Below are 27,106 nucleotides of genomic sequence, written 5' to 3'. Positions count from 1 at the left end.
ACATGATGTGTAGCATTCAAAGAGTGGAAGAGGAAACAGGACATTATCTTTCGTCATGGAAGAAGAATCAATAGAAAGGAACATTGGAATCGAAGTGTAAACGTTCAAGGAATAATTTGATTGGATTTTTGCTATTTAGCGTTTCTTTTCTGCCACTTTTGGCTAAACGCGACGATGAGGATAAGCGATGATGATATAATGAAATTGATGAAGGGACACTCACAAAGAACACACATGGGGCATTTCGCAAGAGTGGCCCTACTCTATGTAAAGAACAAAATTAATTAATCTGGAAATTATTATTGCTTTTAATTTAATTGTGAATGCATTTAATTTGCACATTTCACCAACAAAAATTACTAGCATATGTAGACTACATGCTTCACAGACAAATAAAGTCAAACTTTGCTACATTTTTAAAGCGTCACACACGTTACACACTTTCGTTAATGGTGCTCATGCATTCAGCATATATCGATATGCTCCAGTTTCTTACATTTGTTAGCAGACACCAAAAAGTACTTCACAACTATATGAAATCAGTTCATTTTGAATATTTTAATCCAATCTCATGTCTAGAACCTTAAATTTTGTGTGTGAAATGTCACTCAAGTAAGGCTGGATAGCCCCATATGCTTAGGGGTCAGGGGCGTATGGGTGCAGTTGGGTCCACACTTTCTTGTACACGGCCGAAGGTGGGATTGACGTGATCAGCACCACGCCCCTGACCGCTTTTACCAACCAGAGTGTCACCACTTTATACGACGCTGGGTGGGTGCCGGAGCCGCTTGAATAGTTAGAAAAAATTCCGGTTCCTTCCCGTCGGGGATCGAACCGGGTCTCTCGCATGGTAGTAAGACGCCCTAACGACTTTTTCTTATTAAAATGAGTACACCTGAGCGGTAGTATACCCCGTTTTTAACATTTTTCTCAATTTTTACATTTTTCGGTATTTCTCATTGGGACAAACACAAATATTCATGTCTTACCAAGGATTCGAACCCAGGACCCCTGGCGTTGCAGCGCGCTGTGCTAACCACTCCGCCACGGAGGTGGACATGGAGCTACCGCGGCTCTGTCAATATCCCTTATGAAAGTTTCTTTTCCCAAATTTCCGTCCGAATTTCGACGGTCTTCACGGTCTACATATTTCGACCGATTGTTTGGGAGCGAACAATTACGTTGATACATAGATACGCACAGCAATTCTCGGCTTTATCAAAAAACTGCGAAGTTTCGCTTCACGCGTTACCACCGTGCCATCCCAAACACGCACGCAACAAGATTTTCCCCGAGGATCACGCAATTCCACCGGGTACAGCGTCGAACAAGCGATTCCACCTTTCGGAGCAGTTAATTCTGCCGGTGTTAGCCTCGATAAGTCTATTTATAATTAAGGAATGGACGTCGTTAATTGCCTTTCCCTTCTTCGGCATGTTCTGGGAAGGCAGAAAGTGAAGTTTATGTGCTGTAACTTCGTTGCGTGGTAAAAATCATTCAGCGTAAATGGCAAACAACACGCTTCTGTCTTGATCAAATTTTTCGCTATTGACCGTTGTTCGCTGGAAAATTAGGTTCAGACTATCTTTAGTTTAAATTCAGCATTTTTGTTACTTTATGTCGCTTTTCTGCCTATTAATCGCGACGATGTAGATGAGTGGTGATATGAAAGAAAGATACTGCCAAATTTCAATTTTTATTAAAAAAAAAAAATCCCAAGATTTGAAGACATTTTGAAATCTTTAAACAACTATAGATCAAAAACTATTTGACGTAGAGAGCTCAAATTGGTGTTATTCTCTTTTGTTTTAATGAGCTTTTATTAGAAATACAACATGACTGCGTATTTGAATTTTGTAATTTTTAAGAAACTCGAAAAAAAGTTTTTTTTTTTTAAATCAATCTCAAAAACACAATTTCTTATATTTTTTTAGAAAAATATATGTCTTCAAGACATCAATTTACTATTTGTGTGCAAAATTTCATAATTGGACGGCAATGGGTTCTTATGGAAATATATTATTTTTGTATTGTAATGTCTGCGAAAATTTATACAATGTATAGACAAAAAATCTACAAAATCTGAATGCCAAAGGTTCAAAAATTATTTTTATCGCTTGATTTGACATTAAATTAACCATTAAATAAAATATTATAAGTATAGTTTTATGTTTGACATGTGTAAAGATTCTAAACAGTAATAATCCACCATGTACAGGACAGCTATAAGTAATGTTTGCTATTAAGGGAAATAAACATGAAAAACTTCCAGCTGTAAAATTGCATTTTCTTTTTACTTAAGTGCTTTTTTCCGAGCACTGTAGAAATGTTTTTGATTATCCCTTCATCTCATCATTCATCCCCATCTCCGCGTTTAGCCAATAGTGGCAGAAAAGCAAAGTTAAATAAATGAAGTCAATCAATCAATGAATCAAATGATTTTCTACTTCCCTACCAACCCCTGGTACACATGACCTGCATTGTTCAGACATTCTTCAGTTCCGCGCAGTATCCTCTTCCGTTTGCATATTTCGATTTTTTTTTTTCCGGTTGCTGCATACTAGCAAAAAAAAAAAAAACATTTCCATGGCCCACTTAGTCAATATTTTGAACATTTTTTTTTAATTATTACAGTTTTCATACATCGGAATCGGGTTGGATATCGTTTCAAAGTGGTTGGTCTCAGCTATATATCGTATTTACCGGCGTATAAGACGCACTTTTACCCTTTAAAAATAGGTCTGAAAAACAGGGTGCGTCTTATACGCCGATACTCAGTTTTTATTACCTTCATTTCTGGAAATTTCCTCTGTTCTGAGTTATACACTGTACCAGCTAACTGTAGACCAGGAGAACGAGAACAAGTCTCTGCGCAAGTAGTGACACGAGACGGCTCCACCAATGAACAGTGAGAGAAACGAGATTGCGTAATGGGCGACGGGAGTTACCGCTTTAACTGCTTCGCTCTGTCAGCGTTGCAAACTTTTGAAAATTATAATACCGTACGCACATGGCAAAAGGACCGTATTCTTGTCTCCAGTTTCCTACGCTTGGTTTAAGAATTTCTTAGGAAAATATAAGGGATAAAACATCAAGTGCAAATTTTACAAGCCTTACCTTTAGCGTACTGACTAAGGTCTGGATCGTACATGCCATGGAATTTCCATACTTGTACGATCAGGATCGTACGGTTGGCAACGCTGTGCTTTCACTCCTCCTCCTCTGACGCTATGCGCGGGACAACTCCACAGTTAGCTGGGACAGGGTATACACGATTTCTTTCTTGCTTCCTTGCGGTGTGTGACGAAGAAGATAAAAATGTATTCTTTCCTATTTAGATTACATAACACGTGGCTCTACAGCCCTTGGGCTATCTCCCTCCCACAATCCTACCTAGAGGTGTGGAGATCTACAACCGGTAATGGGATGACGTGGAGTCAGCACGTCGAACCCTCAGCCGTTATAGATTTCCCAGATCGTGTTACGCTACTCACTCGTAGCTTCCCAATTTTCTCACTATGGGGAGTCCTATACACAGGCCGAATACCCAGAGGCTGAAGACTCGAACCCATGTCGTATCGCAATCGGAGTCCAAAGCACAGCGCCTTAGAGCGCACGGCCACGGAGGAGGACTCCTAGCTTAGGTTATTTTTGTTGTTGAAAGTAGACCTACATATTATTTTGTATTTGAAATACTGCAAATTAATTATAAATTTAGTGATAAAGATTTTTTCCTTAAAAAATGTGTACGAAAATGGGACTGCGTCTTACACATCGGCAAACATGGACATTACTATAAATTACTATATTTGTTACCAATATAGCTACTAAAATGCGAAACAGAGGGAGAATGACGAAGAAGAATTTCCAGCATTTCACACGCCAGAGAATCATGCCGCGCTTGGCAAAACTTTCCACCTCTTGTTTGCAATCCGGAAACCCACTTGGGTTGCAAAATCAGCAAGAATTGCAAAAAAGTCAGGCGCTGAGCAACAGGCCAGGAAATGAGAGGTGCATTATTTTTTTGCTCTTGACCGACTTCTTCGATTCGCACACACGAAACCTTCGAGTGTCGTCCATAGCCGAGAGCAGAAGACGCTGTTTTCAAAGTACGGCACGCGTTCGACAAGGCTTTTTACATAACAATTGCCCGTTTCTATTCGTTAGGGGAAATTCTTGTCTAACACGATTTCCCTTCCTAAGCACGAGGATATTGCAAACATCCTGTCTGCCGATTGGCCAAAGATTGCGAAGGAAACCAATGGAGAGTGGCCGCTGGAATTTAGCAGCCAATATATTTTTTTTCTCTGCACGGAATTCGCAGTTTAATTGCACGATCACGCTATGGCCTGGATGAGCACGTAGTATTATTCGCTTCACGATTCGTAATGAACAGCGTTTCTCCAGAAAAACACTAATGTGAAGATATAGTACAGGGTGAGTCAAAAGTCAGGTTACATAGGGATTTATAGTACAGGGTGTTCATAAAGTCCCGGTACCATTACAAGTAACATAGCTAGGAAACTTCATGCAATAGAACAATGCTGTTGATTGCAAAATGAGCTACAACTCTCCATGTTTATATGCGAAGCATAATTTTTCAACAAGATGGGATACCCCCTCATTGGTCAAAGGATGTTCGAGGTCTTCTGCATAGGCATTTCCCTGGCAGGTGGATAGGTCGTGATGGACCTCTTCCCTGGCCACCGCGCTCTCCTGATATCACACCCTTGGATTTCATCTTCTGGGGGTATGTCAAAGATTGTGTTTACCGCACTCTTTTTCCAGATGTTGCTACTCTTCGAAGAAGAATAACAGAGAGTATCGTAACTGTTACTGGTGATATGCTGGGGCGTGTATGTGCAGAAGTGGATTTCTGCCTTGATGTTCTGAGAGAACTAGAGGGGCGCACATTGAGGTGTATGGCATATAAACGTGGAGAGTTGTAGTATATTTTGCAATCAACAGCATTGGTCTATTGCATGTAGTTTCCGAGCTATGTTTTTTTGTAATTGTACCGGGAATTTTTTGTAAAACCCTGTATATATTCAATGTGTTCTCCTTGAACATCAATGCATTTGTGCACGCGACGTTTTCAGAACCTTTTACAGAGCGTCCGGTATAATCATGTCTGTACATTACGTAATGCGTTCCTTCAGATACTGGATGTTCTGAATCTTAACTGAGTATGCGAGAGCGCCTTTAAATGACCCCAAACGAAAAAGAAAACATTGGTGTCAGGTCTGGAGACCGCAGTGGCCACTCAATGGGACCACGGCGACGGATACATGCACCAGGAAACTGACATTCAATCGTTAACGGACAATCAACGAGACAACTTCCTATGTAACCTGACTTTTGACTCACCCTGTATTTCAAGTCATGTAATGAAAAGGAGCGTACAGATTATCCACGTTAATTCCTGGATGGACGTACAGTCATGGAAAGAAATACATCCCCCAAAAGACTATTGGTATTAAGGCTGTACGGGACTGTACGGGGGGAAGTATTTTTCCGTTACTGTACACACACTGGCGTAAGCAGGGAAGCTGATGGGGCTACAGCCCCTTCCGAAATATTAAGATAATCTAAATTTTCAAATTAAAGCAACCAAACCACCCTTAAAATGAACCATGATGATCATTCTTGTCTATGAACAACATTTAAAACGAAGAATAAAAAATGGCAATTACAAAATATTTTATATATTTTAGATATATAATATGCTCCTTAAAAACTCCAGCCCCCTCCGAAAAAATAATCCTGCGTACGCTAACGTCTACACATAAATCGATTTTTATTAACAAATAAAAGGCGAGTGTCATAACTAAGACTCGGAGGTTAATGCAAAATATCTGCATAAATGTCTAGAAAAAGTCACTGCATAATCCACATCCATCTCCCAATATTAGGAGAATAATGAATCAAAAAGACTTGGGTGAGCTGGTTATGCACCATGTATTGGAGAGGAGAGAAATGTTTACAGGATGTGTGTTGGGAAACGTGGTGGTAAGATACCTCTCGGAAGGCAAAGATGAAGGTGAAAGAACAATGTTGAGTTGTAACTGAAGAAAACTGACACTACTGGGTTGTAATTATGACATGGGATTGTTACAACCCGTACAATCCCGTGGCCTTTCCGACGGTTCAATGGCTAACATTATTGCCAATTGATGAAGAGATCTGGGCTACGACGTCAGACGTCCCGGGTTCGAATCCTGGCCTGGGCATGGACAAAAATGAAATCAAGAGGTCCTGTGTTCGAATCTCGATGTGGAGCGGGTGGGATAGTTCAGTTCAGCTACTCCCACTTTACACTGCAGGTTCAGTTAGGCTATATGTCTACACAACCTGTGTTGCAAGAATTTCTTTTGAAGAATTTCTATGCTTAATAAGATGTATTAGTTTGCTAAATGTTCAGTGTTGTAATATATATCGTATTTTCATCGTTTTGTACAGTCTCGGACACTTCTGGATTGTAATGAATACATTGACTTTTAATGGAATCAATACAACCCAGCAGTGTCCGTGACTGTACTATATCAAGTCAATATTTATGTGTAATGTTTACTGAGAATTATCATAAAATTTAGCTGTAATTGATATGTAAATAATAAGAACAATATTGCTAGATACAAGTCATTGCTTTTGGAGACTAACGAGGCTCTTTCGTCTGTACCTGAAACCAGGATAATACATAGGTTCTTATTTATGTATCCGGAACTGGCAACACTAATGTTGCTAGATAACATCTAATATATCCATTGTAAAGTTGGACATTTCCATGGTATATGTACCCAGAACGTTGTGCTTACGGATGCTATTTTTGTTTGTTACAGGGACTTGAAAATTTCATCGGAGGCCAACAATGGAATTAACTCGAGAACATTTTCGAACAATGATTTTCTACGACTTTCGACGTCGATTATCTCAACAACAGTGCATCGATAAACTCACTTCGACTTTTGGTGCGATGAAGCACCATCTAAAAGCACTGTATATCACTGGTTTAGTGAATTCAATCGTGGCCGTCGTTCGCTCACGAACGAATCTAAAGAAGGCCGTCCAAAATCGGTTGTTGTGCCAGAAAACATTGATGCTGTGCTAGAACTGATAATGCAAGATAGTCGTGTGGCATGTCGTAAGATTGAGGCATCCCTGGGCATTAGTATGACTAGCATACATAAGATATTGCATGGATATTTAGCCGTGAAGAAGATTTGTTCGCGTTGGATCACGCATATTTTGACAATCGCTCAAAAAAAGGGTCGTGTCAATTGGGGCAAACAAATACTCACAAAATACAATCGTGGTGCTTCAAAAGCCGTGTATAACCTCTACACAGGTGACGAATCTTGGATCTATGCATATGAGCCCGAAAGCAAACAGCAGTAGACGGTGTGGGTGTTCCAAGATGAGCCAAACCCAACAAAGGTTGTTCGTGCAAGAAGCACTTTGAAGCAAATGGTCGCCTGTTTTGTTGTTTTTTTTTTGTTGAGAAAAATGGACATGTGGCTACAGTGCCACTAGAGAATCGTAGAACCGTCAATTCTGAATGGTACGCAACCATTTGTTTGCCAGAAGTCTTTTAGGAAATCAGAAAAAACAACCAGCGACGCAGGATCATTCTTCACCATGACAATGTGAGTTGTCACACATCGGTCCACACAACTCAGTATTTGACCGGTGAAAACATGGAATTGATGGGTCATCCGACGTATAGCCCTGATTTAGCACCCAATGATTTATTTTTGTTCCCGTACGTGAAGAATTAGCTGCGTGGTCAACGATTTTCGACGCCAGAAGAAGCGATTGATGCGTTGAAAATGCATGTTTTCGAGATACCTCAATCGGAATGACAAAGTGCTATGGGAATTGGTTCAAACGTATGCAAAAGTACATCGATCATCATGGAGAATATTTTGAAAAACAATAAAACCATTTTCAATAATACTTTTTTTTTTTGTTTGTTTGTTATTCCGGATACATAAATAGCAACCCTCGTACTCTGTGGGGCTCCTGTTGTATAGTCCATATATGTATGCGATCTCATCTTATCACCATTCACCCTCATATTCGCGAATAGCCAAAATTGGCAAAAAAGCGAAGTGCAATACTAACTTAATCAATCAAGCAACAACCCATTGTGATCAGTGAAAACCTACAGCCAGTTTCAACTTGTTTTTTTGTACCTGTAATCCCAGACAGACGCCACCATTTCCACGCATGTTGTGTAACCGGTCTGTTTGTTTGTTCCAGTTTTTCACTCAGTTCTTCCTTCCCTCTTTTTGATGCAAGTTCCTCCATTCCGTTTACCGGATATTGCTTTCGCGCGAGGGTAGTAGTGGAACTTTCACGTAAGCTCTTATTTTTTTTCCCCAGAAAAATGACAGCTGAAGCACACGGCCTCAAGCCTCTACCGAACACTTTCTCCCCGAGCATGTTCAGCAGCTAACAGCATCTGTTTCTTTTCTACAAACCTGAGCGCTTTCAAGGTGATCCGAATTATTTTATTGTGATCGCGCGTTTCCGTTCTGTGCTCAGGCGTGGAATGTCTGCACGCAGAAAGTTGGCTCGAGAAATGACGGACGAAAACCGGTTGTCATCCAAATACCGTAAAAAAAAAAGATTATGATGGCCGTTTATAAAGTATTAACTATAATTAATGTATCTTTGATTATTCTACTTTTCGGGGACGTCCGAACCAAGTGTCTCAGAATAGTAAAAATAATAATAATGTTTAAACAAAAAAATATTATATTAGATTAATTAAAATATTCAAATTAATTAGTATCACATTTATATTACATTAATTAAAATATTCAAATTAATTAGTATCACATTTTTATTACATGAATAGGTAATAGGACGATATAAGAATAGTGATCAGCACGTATTCATTATCTAGCTTTACTTAAGGTCGGTAAAATTTGTACAAAAAAAACTGCCCAGGCAAGAAAATTAATGTCAAATAGATAAATTGTTGTGAGGTGAATTGTTGTTTTAAGAACACTTTATGCACATGTAGGCTAATCGGTACTGGACCTACAGTTTAAAGTGAGATCTGAACCATCATGTGCCTTTGCCGGGTATCAAACCCGGGCCGCTTGATGACAAGGAAATGGCGCTACCACTGTGCCATCGGGGCAAAAATATACAGAATTGAATATTTATTAAATATAAAAAGAGTTTGTTAGATCCGTTGACGAAAATTAAAGTTGCTGGTGATATTTTATGAATGTTACGTTATAAGTATTAATAAACCTTGCATAAATCTATACTTTGGCACTGTCATTCAAAGTAGTATGATGACAATACAATCCTTGCCTTCCAATAAGTTTGGCGGAAATAAATACACATCGATTAAACAACAAGTATATTTTCGTTATTTAATTTTAGTTATTTTATTATTTTATTATTTTCATTATTTAATTTTTGTTATTAGTAAGTCTTTCGGGGGAGCAGACCCCCCTGGACCCCTTAACTTAACAACTATGGACGTTGACGAGGGAGAATCAAATAAAAACATTAAAAAGTCCAATAAAAATTATATGACGGACTGGTCACATTTTCATCAGGTATCAACTGTTATTTAGAAAACGACCTCAAGGTTGCCACACTGATCAGGTGAGCTTCACAACAACATTTTGGTCATTTTTAAAGATGGCACCTCCTTCACACACTTCCACAAGCGAAGAGCAATGGTTTCTTGCCCTCTGGAAGCCTTAAACTTGTAGAAATTCTCTGGAAAATGAAAATTCAATACCTCTATGCATGATTACCACGCCAGCAAGTTTACGAATGGAGGGAGAAGTACGACAATGGCTTCAGTTCGGGTGGAAAGACCTTCGTAGTAAGCCATAAGTGACTGCGAGTACATCCCAAACATTCCGCTTCCTGAGATATAAAGGCACTAACTTAAAACTTGGTAGAAGCAGCAAACTTGTGCAACTCTACATGCAGAAATGTAATAGGTAAAAAACGAAAACAAATTAAAGATTTTTCATTTGACTGTACCAAGTACTATGGAAGGGTCTGTCAGACGGTTGTCTTGATTTTTAACTGTGAATTAGCTGTCTTGCTATTTTCAATTCCTGACGCGTTTCGCGCGTGACTTGACATATTACTGTAAAGTAGTTTTCAATCATTATTGTTTACTTAAACAAACGTAACGTAATTTATGCAAAGAGTAAGAAAATCAGTCAGAAATTGAAACAATGCCTTCGATGAAAACTATTATACAACCATAAGACAACAAGTGGTGCTTGCCACCATTTTGAATACGTCATTTTGAGGTGACATAAACATGGGATTTCTCCAAACTTTTAGTATATTATTCAGGAAAGTAACTCTCTCTCTGACCTTTTTTGTGAGTGTTTATTAATCAATTTCATGATACAGTGGAACCTTGATAACTCGAACTTGAAGGGAAAAAGAAAAAATTCAAGGTATCAAGGATTTCGACTTACCAAGGTTCGAGTTATTGAGGGCCAAAATCTCAGACTTCGAGTTATAGAGATCTAAAGTTTCGTCTGCATTGTAAATGTTTATAGATGTACAGCCGTCAGTTAGTATATGGAGGTTTTCTTCTAACCCACTCGTTTCACACAGCGTTACCAACGCTAGCGCTTTCTTCACAAACTTTTTTTTAACACGATTTCATGTTTTCTTTTGAAGTTTTGTAGCCACCCGTTGGAAGCTCGAAATCCTAACATTTCAGCAAATTCAACCGCTTTTTCTTGAAGAACATGCCCGCTACTAGAGATGTTTATATCCCGGCACTGCTTCAACCATTTTAACCGCTCGTCGAATAACGCTGTATGGTACATTTCAGCGAATGCGAGAACGCCGGATACAACCTGTGGTATGTTACTGGCCTACAGTAGAAAAAAACATAAAACCTTATGCAAACACAGTATCAACCTTTAGGCAACATCCGACCATATGACTGGCCGGCTTGGAGCCTGTAGATGCAGGGCAGCAGTATGATTCCACTGGTAACGCAGCACATTCCCAAATGTGCCATACAGCGTAATTCGGTGGGCGGCTTCAATTGTCAACATCCTCAAAATCGCTACCTTTTGCCCTCTTGCCTAATTTGGATAGCCCGCTCCCGTCTTCGTACTTAGCTCTGTTTTAAGAATTGTCGATAAAGTATTTGGTGGAATTTTAAAATCTTTCTCAATTTCACTCTTTTACTTAATGCCTTCGTCAACCGCTTTTAAAAGCTTCCGTTTCTCTTCAACACTTAATGACTAATGTCTTACAACTTCGTTTCACAGGCTCATAACCTACCTGCAACTTTTATCATCACTTCAACAACGCACCCTAAGCACATTAACATTGATGGTTACATACACGCCAGGGTGGGGGAGTTCAAGTCACGACACGATTGTTGATCACCTGACATTGTACGTACGCACCCTACACTTTGACTTGTTGAGGTCCTTGCGACTAAAACTTCGACTTATAGAGGTGATTAGAATTTAACTTCGACTCGTAAAGGTTTTTCATACTCTACCTTCGAGTTATTGAGCTCGAACGGCATCCCATAAATTGTACAAAAATTCGTTTTTCAAGGTTTTATTGAGTGTTATGGACAATTCAAGGAGATTACAAAAAATCGACTTATCAAGGAATTCGAGATGTTGAGGTTCGAGTTATCACGGTTCCACTGTATCATTCTAATCTCATCGTCGCGATTAGCCAAAAGTGGCAGAAAAGCTACGCTAAATAACAAAAATCAAAACAACACTCCACAAATGTTCAGCTTCAAACATTTTCCTTAACGCTATTCACCTAAAATTACTACGTTACCATGATACTGTTATTTTCATTTATTGCAACGTCACGAAATAATAGTAATACATTCATTTTATAAACTATCCTTGCTGGAATCGCTTAGGAAGGATTGTCCTGAGCATTTTGAGTCCTCTTGGTGCAGATCGAACATTAGAATGGAAGTTATTTCGATATTCGTTACTTTCTGTCACTTACCCACAACACCCCATGCGCGATTTTTAAGGAAGGAAACGGGAGGAAAATCCGAGGAAGTTTCACGTCACAAACATTAGGTTTACATTACTTTTTTTCCACGTATACATTTTCACTTCATCGTAAAAAAATTAATGAAATCACAATCATAAATTGTCAAGAATTATTACTGTTGTTGTTATTACTATCATTAGAAGTTATGAATAATTATTCCCATTGGCTTATCGCTTATGGAAAATCATAATACACAGAAATATTATGGTTGATAGATAGATGAAAATCAAGAGGAAATAACAGGAGGGTATTCGCCTCCGTGGCGAGCTACGACGCAAGGGATCCCGGGTTCGAATCCCGGCCTGGGCATGGGTGTTCTTGGTAATCGTCTTTTCACCAGTTTCATCTTATCATCATTCATCCTCATCTTCACGATTATCCAAGTATGGCAGAAATGCGAAGTAAAATAAACCAAATAAATCAATGAGGGTATTGACAGCAAGTTTTATAATTTGAATAAACGATACGAAACATGAATGGTTTCACAAACATTCGTTATAAACTGGCTGTGTTACTGCAACAATTTTAATAGTCACATGATAATGGGAAGATATTATTTCGAAGCCATTTAAAATTACAATTATAATTTGCCTTTTTTGAGGGAATAAATTAAGGAAAATGTATTACACACATTAATGAGTTCTAATTTAATATATGAACAGGATATTTCTCAAACTTCCCTGCAATTTTCATATGTGTTGTGAATTTTCTTCTTCCCATTTCATCTTAAATTCTGCCCGAATTTCCCTCTGTCGAGGGAAATTTCCCTACGTGTGGCAACACTGGCTTGGATTAAGAAATCATGTAAGTTTATATCAGTCAGCCACGGCAATGACCTTTAAGCGGAAATCGGGTAACAAGAGACAGAACAAAGCAATGATGTTAAATATAAAGAGCGGGGATTTTGAGGAAAAACTGGAAGACGGTCAGATCTTTCATCCTATTTTCCAGTTTTGTGGTTCGGTGACCTTCCAGAGTGTATTTTCCAGTCCGTGCGTCAATCTTGTTTTGTGCGCTGGAGATTTGCGAACCTCTTTGGAAATTTTCGGGTTTCCCCTAGTATGAGATGACCAGATTCTTAAAACAACAAAACGGGACATTCTTCACATTTTCCTGAAGGAAAAACGGGACGGTGAAATATGCAGATTTTAATATAAAAACCATTTCGTCAATAATGAATAAATAAAAATAAAATGTCAATAACTTACATAAAACGGTGATATGCACTGAACTCCAACCAATCAGTTCTTTAGAATTAGAAGTCAATCATTGATTGCCCATGAATGAAACTTCTTCAGTACATCATTCTTTTCAAATAATATCTTGTGAAAGTTTATACACTTTATTGATCAACATAACTTTCAAAGTTTGTACTGAAAGAGCGTTCGTGTCACTTGTTCACAAACCATTTATGTACGAAAATACTCATTCAGTGGGGGCATTAGTTCCAGGTAAACAGAGAAGATACTCCAATATTTTAAGAAAATTGGAATATTGTTGTCATTGGAATGTGAAATAATTTCTAATTAACAATGACATAGTTCATAGTATTAGTCATTGTTCAATGGTAATATTGCAGAAAGTGTATTGTTGCAGTAATTCTATACCAATAAGTAGGGACGAACTTTTCGTTTTAACGATAACAACGAAAAATTGAGGAAAGTAAAGTAAGTGTTTAAAATATATTTGGGTATGTAAACGAGGCAAGTTTTCAGTGTTTCGGAATTACGAAATAAAGCGAATTATGCCATTTTCCAGCATAACACCTAATTTTACACTTTAACGCGAAAAACGCCGTTAAGTATGCAACATAAACTGGGTATAACACCTCTCCTGTTAAAAAAAGAACTACCCGAAGCGCTATTCTGTCATTTGTAGTGTAGTTGGTGATAGTTCGATTCAAAAGATATCATCAGACTTCATTTATTACAGTTTGGCGCAGACATGACTAACAGTGTTTAACCTTGTCCTGAAATATAATTCGCTCAGAGTGATCTTCCCACAAGGGAACGGGAAAATTTTCAGAGAGAAACACTTGTATTTTGGAGGAGGGGGGGGGGGGCGTGTATGTGTGTGTGTGTGTACACAAAACTGTTCCAGAGGGATTTTTTTTGGCATTGTTAGGGAAATGTGATGTGTATGATTGTGTTCAATGATTTCGGTGTTATCATTCAATAAACATTTCATACTTACTGGCTGATGAGATGAAATATTTTCCAAATGGAAGGAATATGGACTTTCTCAAAAAGGTAAGCCATATTTTGTTTTGTCATCAAAACTAAAATTTGCTTCTAATTACCAGAACTAAAACATAAAAATGCATGTTAAAATAACACCGAATTTTGCGAAAAATAAAACCGAATGGCAGTAAAAAATAACATCGAAATTAATGGGAAATTAAAACTAAAACTTCAGGTCCCTACCAGTAAGTAATTGTCATAGAAAGATACATTTTAGCGTCCCGTTCTACATTTTAGAAATCGGGACAGATCGGCTAATACGGGACGTTTTGTAACCTTACCATTGTACTTCTATGTTTTCAATATGTCCGATTTATGCTTTGATAGATCAAACTGCTAATTGCATTTTAGATAAGTGACGTCGTTCTTCTATCTATTTAAATTAATCGCCAAGATGAGAATCAATATTTGGATCATGGAACACACACATCAAAAAACGCATAAGTTGATTCATTAAACTACGGTACGGCATGGATAGAAATACTCACTTGGATAATATGATGCATTTTGGCGTTACCTTTACAAACGACATACAAAAATGTATCTAACTGTAAATCTGATTCTTGGCAAAGGCCCGAAAAAACACACTGAATGCAAAAATAGATTTGACGCATTTGGTTTTCTGTGTTTGAAATGTTGTTTTAAGTCCACTTAATGCACAGAAATGCTAATCGGGACTGGGTCTACAGTTTAAAAGTGGGATCCGAACAACTGTGCCATGTGCCTCCACCGGCTATCGAACCCGGGACAGCTTGATTACAAGGCGATGACGTTTACACTACGACATCGGGGAGGCCCGGTTTTCTGTATGTACTATGTGCCTCCACCAGATATTTATCCCGGGATTTCTTGATTACAAGGTCGATAGCGTTACCACTAAAGCGGAGGAGACAAAAAGTGAGAAAAAGAAACACAATAAATAAATGAATGTGTGTGAGAGATAGAGAGAGGCAGAGAGAGAAGGAAAGAAAAAGAGAGAGAATAGAAGGGAGGGAAAAGAAAAGGAAACGACAGAAATTGGAGAGGAGAGAAAGAGAAAGAAAGAGAGAGAGAGAGAGAAATGTAGAAGAAACAAGACAGAGGAAAGGAGAATAAAATTAAAAACAAGATATGAAAAGGAAAATTAAGCAGTTTTGAAAGAAATTTTAATCAAGAGGAAACGTAAGCAATGAGAAATATATTCTAAGTAAAAGAAAGAAATTTGAAATGTAGGGAAATATACAGGGTTATTAAAAAAGAACGAGCAGATTTCAAATGTTTATTTCTCACAAACTAAAAAAGAAAGGAACACGTGCCATACATCAATGGATAGAGGAAGGTTCCAAGTTTTATAATCCTGCCTATTAGTTCCATTCAATACACATCGAATTGTTGTAGCTATCAGTTCAATAACTAGAGACCAGTCAATTCGTGTGTGGCAAGAAATAGAAAATCTTTGTATTCATTACCAATGATAAAGAACCCTTCTGAAAATGTTCACCCTTGAGCCTACCCGAATGAAATTCTCTAGCGAAGCAAGGAATAGAACATATTTTTACACACCATTCTCCATATCGAATACACATAGAAACTCTCCAATTATAAGAATGCAACAATCTTTTATTGAACCCTCATTGTTACATTATTTGCACATCTATTTCATGCAATATACGTAGGTAGTGCTATTAGGCGCAAAATTTTGCAAATGTTTAATTTATTAAGGAATCAGACAGTCAGGGAAGCGTAACTTGGACCACTAACTTTAGGAGGGGGGGTCAGAATCGAACTTGAGGTATAACTTTCTGTGGGAAGGTCAAAAAGTTTTCTTTCCTGTAAAAATAGCGTCCAAGACTATTTTGCTAATAATAATGATTTAATTTGTAAAATCGTAAAAAAAATGTCATTACTTTTCTCCTCAAGTCTGAGGAGGTTAACAAAAGTACTATTAACTTGTAGAGTTTAATGAAGCTGTAAATTTTAGGAGGTAATTACCCCCTGCCCCCGCTAAGTTACGCCTATTGAGGGGTTTATACAGAAATTTCCATCTGAGGTGGTGTAAGTTCGTATTTAAGAAGGTGTAAGGATATATTTGCAGCCAAAGTCAGCAAAAATTGGGCCTTCATGAAAATTTTTAGGGGGCGTTGAAGAAATATTGGGTGTGTGGATAAATCCCTGCATACGACCGCAAACTTTCTTTGAGATCAATTTTACAACAGGTTGCAACTCTAATATACTCTAACCGTTTATTGTCACGGTGTATGTTCTTGTACGGGCTTCATATACTTCGGTCCTGTGCTATTCAAATAAGTGAATATCGTCAGGCAAACGCCGATTGTCCTCCGTTGTTATTGTAGGAACACAGCGCGGCGAGCAGAACAAGTCACTAACCGCCGCTGACACATTTCTGGTTCCGAATTTTCCCACTGACACATTTACGTGCGGCAGAGGAAGATGACCCCAGAACAAAAGAAGCGGCAAAGCACGCAATACGCTGACGAGTCCAGCAGTGACGCTGGGGAATACCGTTGTACCATAACCACCCTCAAGGTCACCGCTGAAGATTCCCAGCAGGAAAACGACCTTCGTGGGCGGCTAAGCAAAAGGGGTTGACCCATAATGGGGGAAGAAGTCTAAAGAAAGATGCGTAATCATCTGGATAAGTTTCCACGGTCAATACCGTACGGGTAAGATAATGGTGTATTATGCACCACCTCACCAATAAAGGTAACGGCGCTTATGATATAGTCTTTCACTTACTCTCCCTCACAGAAATGTCCTCACCCCTCCGGGGAGAGTATAGTTTTTACGGCTCCGCGATTGGCTGCATCGTGCGAGAAGTGGCCAATGGAAAGCGCTAGGTGGAGCATGACTTTTATATACACTACAAAGCTGCCGGCGAAGCGGGACAGGTGAAATTTGAGCTTTGGACTGTTCTCAGTGTGGCAAGAGTGAGGCAGAAGGCATGGAGTTCTCACAGTGGCTACTCGTGTTCGCAGTGCTCGTCCTAGGCCTCCAGGCAGAACGCGCTGGACAACGCAACAGGACATCCAGCACCAGCAATGCGAAAAAGAAGAAAGGTGAGTGTGCCAAAAAAGAAGTGTTGTGTGCTGTGATCGTTGTCTTTTATGTCGACTCCAAGAAGTGATTTTTTCCTTGTGGTGCGCGGTTTTTGTGATGGGTGCCAATAGCTTTGTCGATGATGGACCCAGCCGTCTGCTGCAACCCTTTCAGTGACAGTGCCAATTCTCTGGATAAGAGTGCATGCCAAGTGTCGCACGTTACTCCAGTGTGATATTCCAGTGATAATTAATTTTACCATGGATATTTCCATTACAAACTGTGTCAAAGAGGGGATGGGGGTTACAGAGGCTAAACCTCAAAATGTGCATCCTCCAACAAAAAAGACAACGTACGTTACTGATAAAACGAACAATTTCATTAAATTAAAAATGCAGAAAAATACACATCAAAAATCGAATGGGTTAGCGAGGAAAACTCCAACAAATCTAATAGCATCTTAGATTCAGTTCTAAGAAAAAGTTAGGTATACATGATTAGCAACTCTACAAACAGTTCATAGGCTACGATCATAGTCAAGATGTTTGTTTCTCATTGAAAATATTTTATGGGTGCGTCAACTACAAGGTAATTTGCACCCATCACAAAAAACGAATACAAGCAGATCCTACCGAACTATAAATTGGACGTTGTTTTTCTATGTTCAGTATCAAAATTATATATTTACAAACAGTCTACGGCAATAAGGTATTTTAAGAGCTAGGACTGTAGTTAGGAATTAAATGTGCACATAAAGAAAACGAAGAAAGATATGTTTGCAGAAACTCCTTTGATAGGAGATGCTAGAATAGAATATTATACTGGCCACAAATCCAATAGCCAGAACAGCGTTAGCATTCCCTTTTCTTTTTCAAGTGTTTAGGCTGAATTTTTAGGAAGATGCAAGGTTGTCATTTGGATTTCTTGAGAAATGCAATCCTTGATACAATTCATAATACACATCCCTAACACCCCGCCCCCCCCCCCATTTATATTCAAATAATGATAATTTTGGGACAAAATTTACTCTTGGACCCACTCAGATGGAACATTATGCATAAACCCCTGCCCTTGCCTTACAATTGTCTCCAGGAAAGTCAATGATTCCCTCCATTACCAGGAGAACGTTGCATTTTGTCTACGACATTTCGCAAAAACATCACTTCGGAATAGTTGTCTCGAAGTCTAGTTCAGAAGACCTTGATTTTTGGATGTTTCAAGTCTTGGGTTGAATAAATAGCCCATCTGCGCAAAGCAAAAGTGGACTTGAAACCTACATTATGAAGCTCTAGGTCTGTATTTCATGATTTGCACTCATGTATCCACACACCACCAACTACCCTAACATTCCCCAAGATTTTCTGAACAACCCCTAAAATTTTAGCTCCAAATTTACCCTACATCCCCTTAAATGAACACCCCAGTGTTCACGATCTTAGAAAGTTAGAAACTCGTGCTATTTAACAGCTACAACAAAATATTTTGGTCTAGGAGTTAGCTTTCTAGTAATTTGATGGGTGCGATTTATATGGATGAACTCAAAATATAATTTATTGAAGACATCAACAATGATGTGATTGTCTTGTTTTTATTATTGTCTAGTAGGGTGGCATATGGCGAGCCATTATCACAGTAGTAATAAATCTTTGGGTCTGTTTAGGGCTTCTGAAACGTTAAAAGAAGATAGAAAAAACTTTATAGTCCAGGATGTAATAAGTAGAAAATTAGATAATACCAGGCGAGCTACATAATTGTCATTTCTGGAATTGGGACACATATATGGGAAGTTGCCTGTTCAGAACTGAGAAAACGAGATCTTTATCCTGCAATTTCTGCATTGTTGCAGTTGTTCACCAAAATAATTATAATAATAAACTCAATGCAGAAACTAAGATAAAATACACTATAAGCACGTAGAAAGCAATGCCTCAGCTCTTCGCCTTTCGGACCCTCCCCGATGGCGTGATTGTCTCGGGTTCGATAGCCGCAACCTCCATGTCTGAGTGGTCAGTGACCATTCCGCCCTATTTGATTTGCTTCCTAATGGGCCATTTGAATCAATAGGCTTTCTGCAATATAACTCGGGATATATTCGTGACAGGGACTTCATGCGATCTTTATAAAGATATGCCACAAAGAATAGGTGCCTAGCAGATGGCGTAGTGATAACGTCGTGTCCTTGTAATCAAAGGGTCCCGGTGGAGGCACATAGTGGTTCTTATCGCACTCTAAACTGTAGGTCCAGTCTCGATTAGCAATCAAATTGTAATAAATAGAGAAAATAGAGCCCGGCGAACCGTTAAATTCAGGAAACTGACGTCCTGGTATCTTTTTAGGAACCAGGACAATAAGCGCATACCCTCGAATGTATGCGGGTGGAGGCAGGCTTACTTCGGGGGTCCCCCCCCCATAAAATAAAGTCTCGATTAGCCTATCTATGCATAAAGTCGCCTTATAACTCCAACTCAAGCCACACAGAACACAACAAAAACCAAGGCCATTACTGGTACTCGCGAAAGTGGACACTCCAAGAAGTGTCCACCATGTCATCATTCATCTTTGCACATTGCTACTGGAAAGCTATTGGCAACAAGCAATTCTTGACCTGCCGTGGTTGCAGGAAAGGGCCACTGTTGTTGAGGCCACCCGAGCGACAACCCTCCAGGACGTTCCCGTAACAACCGCAGGGACTACATGCAAGGAACTTCTCGGTCTCCGAAGACGATTCTCCAGTGGAGTGTCCGCAGCCGCACTCCGATAAACACGACCCAAATACCATCCCGCAATCTTCCGCCTATGACAAAGCCACTTTTCCTATACCGCAAGGCTCAAGTGGCCACTCCAAGAGCCGATAATTGCCAACGTGCTTCTTACAAGGCAGGTGCTAATGTCCTGTGGACGGTTTCCATAGCTTATATGTGTTGTATACGCCAACCTATTATTCGTGTGGAATAGTTTCCTGGTGGCGTAAGTTTATTTCCTAGGGGCAGAGGAAGCTAGGCCGACTTGGCTTGTCTTTTGCTTTTCATCTTCTAAGTACCATAATTGTCCTCAATCCAAAACGCCAGGAAAAACGTAAAAGAATGTATTTACCTAGTTTTACTTGTTTATTATGGTATTAGACTTGTCGAAAGGGAATGGGCTTCCCCACCCGCTTGCCACCTTTCTGGCATCGTCATTGCATTCCATATTTAAAGAACGAAGGAATGGTAGAGGAAGGGGAGAGTAAAGACAAGAAATGTTAGATTTTCTCTTTATTGATAGAGCAAATAATTATTTCTATCGAAATAATCAAAAGACTTATGCACCACAGATAACAGAAGTGGAAGGGTCGATCCCCCGATCTCCCGACGTCTTTGTGAAATTAAAGACATTCATAAAATTCGTGTAAATTGTTGTTACTGCTTGCACATTGCAACTTGCATGAAGATATAGAGGGAATGGATTTGAAGTTAGAGCCACCACACATTCACTATCTGGGCAATTTTTGGAGGTGAAGTGATTAGCACTACGCTCATGCCACCTGTGCTCCACAAGCTTCACCACAGGTGCCAATTTATTAGAGGACTGGGTGAACCAGAGCCGCTGAAGAAATTCCCGCCTGAAAACATCCACCCCGGGAATCGAACCCGGGTCTCCCGTGTCGTAAACTTTACAGAAATCTAATATTATTTTCTTAAATTGTTTGAGTAAAAATGATTATCAGGGGCAATACGTGGAGAAGAGGGATATAATAGAAAACTAATAATATTTAGTGGAAAAATAATTACTTAAGCTACATACATGTAGATCAATAAATACACTCACACATATAACCATCTTCATATCGTGCTCATGAACTGTAAAATAGTTGTGGGAGCCCACTTGGAGGTCAATTGTAGTACGGGAATGTAATATTCTGGTATATGCAAATAGTATGCAGCAAACAATAAATAGAGTTCCCTAAATTACTCGAAGGAATTCTAATTCCAACCACAACTATTATTTTTATTTAGAATATTTGAGAATAGAGCGCTCGAAGTGGAGGGGAATGCAGAGGGGATACTATTCTCTGTAGGCTGGAAAATCTATGCAAAGCATCTCCCAGCTACAATTATCACCTCGAGCACTGCTCAGCATCATTATGAATGAGACATGTTTGTCAGTGTCATTGAAGGTCAACCGAGCATTAACTTCAATCTTCTGGACATGTTTTCTCTTCCTCCCCTCGTAATAGCAAATGAAATTGAAGTGTCAGCAGTTACAATGTGCAAAAACATGAAACTCGATGCGCACATGGAGCTCAAAGGGACTGTGCTAGTTTTGTGTATTAGTCCACCTGCTGCTCCGTAAAACATACATGTATGAAACTGTTAGAGATTATGGTGTATAAATGTGAAAATTGATAGATACAGATAGAGAGAGCTCCGAAAGATGGTCGGATGCCGCCTCGGTGGGCGAGGTCGTTGAGTGTGCAACTATTTCTCCACCGAATATTTTGGGTTCGAATCCTGATCAGGGTTTCATTGCGTTTGTCCTTTCATTTACCAACCCCTGCAACGGAGTGGTTAGAACACCACGCTATACGCTGCCAGTGGTCCCGTGTTCGAATCTCGGCATGGGAATGAGTGTTCTTTGTAAGAGTCCCTTCATCGATTCCAACATATCATCAGTCATCCTCATCTTCGCGTTTAACGTAACGAGGTTTAATGTTAAACAACCAAATGGCTTCGTGATGAAACATATCTTTGGGGAACAATGTCCGCCAAGCAGATTTTTCATTGGGTGACGTAAAGTCAAGTCTCATCGCCGATATTATATGGTGAGACGCAATTGTCTTCACGATTCTTGGTCAATACCGAAACTTTGTAGATTCCCCCGGGAATCGAACACAGGACCGCTTGCATCAAGGTCGGGAGTTCAAGTAACCAAAATATAAAAAGGTTAATACAAACTTATCGAAAATTCCCATTCTGAATCAGCCAATTTTCCAAAGGAACCTGCATCTCATGGAAAGAATAGAGGGTGCCCAATGGTGGGGGTCCTAAGCCCCCTTTAGGTCAGTATTTCTTGAAAGTAGAAGAAAAAAAATAAAGGCAGGAAAAGATGGCAAAATGAGGGCTGACTACTAAGAAAAGTATACGTAACCCCCCTTTCGAAAATCATGGGCACGCCATTGGGTGTTCCTATGGAAATTGTTCAGTTCAACGAAAGTTGGCAGGATCCTCCTCATACGAGCGGCCGTGAGCTCACCGATACAAGATGGAAAGTGGTCGCTGAAAAACAACTCGACTTTCGAGTCGGGCAAGAAATCAACGATGCCCTTGTTTCTGGAAAAAGAGGGTTATGTTGTTGTCGAGTCAATGGCTGCTCTTATCGTCGTCCTAGTGTGTACTTCCTTGTCCATCGGAGCATTGCGGACATTGCGGACGTCTCCCCACGCCAATCCCTAAAACGTGAATTTCTCACTTTCGGGCTTAGACAGAGAGAAAGAGAGGGGGGGGGAAGGCGAGTAATTCTTGGAGAAAGTGTGTTTTCGGTGTTGAGGTCCGCAAGTGTTGCCTCGCGAGAGTGGTTTAAAAAAGCATGAAATTTGGGTCAAATTCGCCTCAATTCGGTCGGTGTTCGACATGAAACACGCGGATTCACTCTCCTTTCCTGTCAGCGTGCGGGTATCGTGTTTCGTGGAGGCACGTTCAAAGTTGTTCGCAAAGTTGAAATAAAGTAATTTCTCTCTTTGTAATTCGGTTAATTCAAGCCGCTTTTCTACCTCTTGGGATAATCGTGCCGATGAGGATTTGCTTAAGACAACTTAGGCTTAGCTACGCTAATTGGGAGTGAACCTACAGTTCAAAGTGGAATCCTAATGTAAAAAAGATGTAGCAGAAGATATTAATCTTTCGCATCATTCACTGTACCATTTCACACAATGTAGCACAAAACCCATTTACGTTCTACTTGGCATTATTTCGTGTCCATTGCCTCTGCTAATAGTCATTATAAAAGCATTTGTGGGTCCGGTCGACGGTTTCCAAATAATTTATGAAAAGCTTTTCCTTTGCCGCCATATTTCAATATTGTAGATTTTCTCCAAACATTTGGATGGCGGATTTTTAATATACGTGAAGGTATCAAAAAGTTTTGCCTGTTGAGGTATAATTTGTTTAATAATGGAAACATTGAAACAATGATCATACATATAGTTTGTCTGTAATGTCCTTACAGAACTCTCCCTGCCCCACTGTTCAGAGCTGTTTTAATCTCCTGTAGATCCTCGAATCTCATGCCACGAAGCACAGACTTAGCTCTGACTTTATGGTATCCCAAACTCTCAATCATTGCATGTGCTGACCCATAGGACATGTGCACTGCATCAGAAATTTCCTGGATGGTGATGCGTCTATCCTCTCGAATCAGCTAATCATCCCTGTGGCGGTTGTCGTCGGTCAACGACGTTGATGTCCACACTTTCGGTTTCTCCCACTTTGAACTTAACTACTAAAGTCTGATCTAAGTCTGTGTTTCGTGGCATGAGATTTGAGGACCTACAGGAGATTAAAACAACTCTGAACAGTGGGGCAGGGAGAGTTTTGTGGAATTTTTCCAAACTGGTTTTGAGGGCTGGATAAAACGCTGGCACAAATGCATCGAACGTGATGGGAACTATGTATAAGGGTAACTCTGAGCAGAGGACACCACAGGCAAACTATATGTGTGGTCATTGTTTCAATCTTTCCATTATTTAACAAATTATATCTCAACAGGCAAAACTTTTTGATCCCCCCTCGTATTATTCACTACACCATTTCACACAAAATAGTGCAAAACCATTTGTGTTGAAATTATTTCCATATGGAATCGTTCATTTCCTCTACTAACTGTGCAATGTGCCTACACAGGAACACGGGTCCCCTGGCCTTGATTATCATTGCGCAATCGGAGACGCTTATGATGAATGATGAATTGATGAAATACTTCACTCGGACTTTGATATTTATGCCTTAAGCACCTATTTCACGTAACGACTTCCTCGCATGGGAGTTCCAAGCAGCACGACCAGTAACACTAAATCTACTTGGGAAACTCCAAGTGAGTTGCCACACTTGGCTAACCACGAAGATGAGGATGAGTGATGATATGGTGAAATTGATGAAGGAACACTCACAAAGAACTTCCATGCCCAGGCCAGGATTCAAACTCGGGACTCCTGGCGCCGTAGCGCGTAGTGATAACCACTCCGCTACAACGGCCAGCTGTGTGAATTCTTCTTATATGGTATATTACCATTGACGAGAATTGAGGTCGTTGGTAAGTGTTTATCTCTATTTTATTATATTTTCTTCATTGTTCATTTTAAAACTAATATTTGCATTTTAAAAAGTCACTAGTTTTGACCAGGGGTGCCCACAGGGGGACATGGGAATTTTGGGGGGACAAAATTTTATACCAATTCCATATATCTTCACACAAAAATGGGGAATCGTTTCTTTGATTGACTTGTTATTGATTTTTTAGTTTTGGGTATTATGTACCTACCTACATGTGGGTTGTCGCGGCGATAGGTTTGAAATGAAACACCACCTCTTATACCTTTAAAATCGGTTTGGAAGGAATGGGGGCGTTCTGTTCGCATTAACCCTAGCAATGCCAAGGTATTTTTTGTTACACGGATTACCAAGGGTGGAGCCTCAGAGGCCCATGAATGAAAGTTCAATTGAACTGGACTGATGTGTGTGTTTTCTGTCATTTGTACACAAGAGTTAACAAATTAGACACTACTTTCATGTCTTGTTATGGATTATATATGAAAGATAAATTGCATAATGATTTTTAAGTAATTATAGTAAATCACTGTAACATTCATTACTTTTCTTCAATTACAATGTTGATACTTGGAACAATGCTTAAACTGTGCAAAATTCTAGCAAAGTTATCTTTCTTTTTCTACCCATACATTCATTATTTCAAATTGTTACTATAGTTTAGCAATTGAATATATCCTCTCATGTATTGAAATACCTTTAAAGCATCATTGCGAAATCTTTCCTTAGAATTACCAAAGGGTGGACCTTTGAGGCCCATAAAAAATATCAACGAAATAAAGTAACTTTTTAATGAACATTTTTGGGAAAAATCACGCGATGTCATTCTAAATATTGCAAAGAACAATTACTATTTTTTTATGAATTTTTACATTGATGGATATACATGTAATAGCCCCCCCTATGGTATTGCTAGGGTTAATACAAGGTTAGTCAAGCAGACGAACTGTTAAGAACAAGCCGAGATAAAATTGCAGTTTTGTACGTTTTTATATTGCTTAAATATGTCGCATTATATTGCTCCGCAAATTTTGTCTGTCCAAAATAATTTGAGTAAATAATTCGGCATGGGGGGGGGGGGGGGGCAGGGAAAATAATCTACCTTTTGGGGGAGAGTGCGTCATAGGCCTTAGAGGGATGGGCACCTCTGGTTTTGACACGTTGTGGAAAATACTGACACTGAAGCTAACACGTGCACTGGGAGGGAGGAGCAAGTGGTGGCGAATAGAAAATGGGCATCGGGCGCATTAATACAAACTTCGGTAACTTACTGGCCATACCTACTTCGTTTTAAAGCTTGAAACAGTATAGACCACAATGATAAGGAAGATGATGTGGAAGTTGATGAGTGTAATAGCGTCAAGGTTCGTTAAGTTCCCCTTGAGTAACTCCACGTGGAGAATCACGTAGGAAAGTCTTTAGTAATACCCTAATTGCACAGAGTGCAAATCTGTGGGTAACAGTTTCATAGATCGGAGACACATTAAAATCGGATATTTTGTGTTTCGCATGGTTCGTACTTACCAATTGTGTATTGCGGAACATAGTTCAAGGTGCCATTATGCTTTTTACACGAAAAAAAAACACAATTTTTCACATAGAGAGAAATTTCTTTGACTCCGTTTCTCACTTCCATAACACAGAATATGGCGGGCAAATCTTGACTACCGTAGTGGGCATGCAGTGTTTCCATTCACGGATAGCCCCACGAACCATTTCCGATAAGGTTAGGTTAGGTTTGGTTACGTTAGGCAAGCATAGTAAAAAAAAGGGGGTTTCAAATACTGACAGGGGCTTACGTTATCAAACGACGCAGCATCCGGTTGTCGTAGAGCAAGCAAATGAAAGCAATGGGAATTGTGCATCGGTGAGATATTTATCTTGAAAAATACATGATTTTCCTGTTAAATATATTCCACGATGAAAGAAAATACCTCGGCGAACGTTGTAAACCTTGGAGAAACTCATTTCCGTAAGTAGTTTCTTGTGTAAAAATTGAAGAAATGTGTCTCCGATGTATGAAACTGTTACCAATCTGTGACCTCTGCATTCGTGGATACCAACCAAATATTATCAAAGCTTGTATAAATCGACTATGTTCACAGATAATCTAATCGAGCTACAATTTAAATTTAGATAACAGCTATTTAAATGTACGTGTACATTTGTAAAAGTGTGCATATCTGCAGTCAAAAGCAAATGCTGGTTGAAATATTATCTTCCGGTCGCGTTTGACAAGATCAATGCAGGGAATGTGCTGTTCCTGTCGTATGTAAGAGCTCGAAGATAGTGGATGAGTGATGATGATAACTCATTTGCATAGTTAGAATGTACTTTTGCACCCGACTGATCAATGATCAAATATGATCAATGCATTACAAAAGAAAAAGGTCACATATTTCTTACCGTTATTTTAAATCGCTCTTCATTATAATCTTCGTCGCAGCAGACTTGAAGCGTCAGAAGACAATGAGTGCACCT

General features: G+C 39.3%; 1 protein-coding gene across 1 annotated transcript in view; it reads left to right on the top strand.

Annotated features, from left to right (window-relative positions):
- The first annotated feature begins 17,182 nt into the window (after positions 1–17,182).
- stw (laccase) overlaps positions 17,183–27,106 on the top strand; it is a 132,026-nt gene continuing 122,102 nt past the window's right edge. Inside the window, exon 1 of the mRNA XM_083128418.1 lies at positions 17,183–17,344. Coding sequence (XP_082984544.1) covers positions 17,230–17,344 — 115 coding nt within the window. The 5' untranslated portion in view covers positions 17,183–17,229. The remainder of the gene's footprint in view (positions 17,345–27,106) is intronic.

The sequence above is a fragment of the Lepisma saccharinum genome, chromosome 9 (assembly GCF_977018435.1).
Source record: "Lepisma saccharinum chromosome 9, izLepSacc3.1, whole genome shotgun sequence".
In the NCBI taxonomy this organism is placed as follows: Eukaryota; Metazoa; Arthropoda; class Insecta; order Zygentoma; family Lepismatidae; genus Lepisma; species Lepisma saccharinum.
The sequence above is the reverse complement of the archived record's forward strand: the minus strand, read 5'-3'. Positions and strand labels throughout refer to the sequence as shown.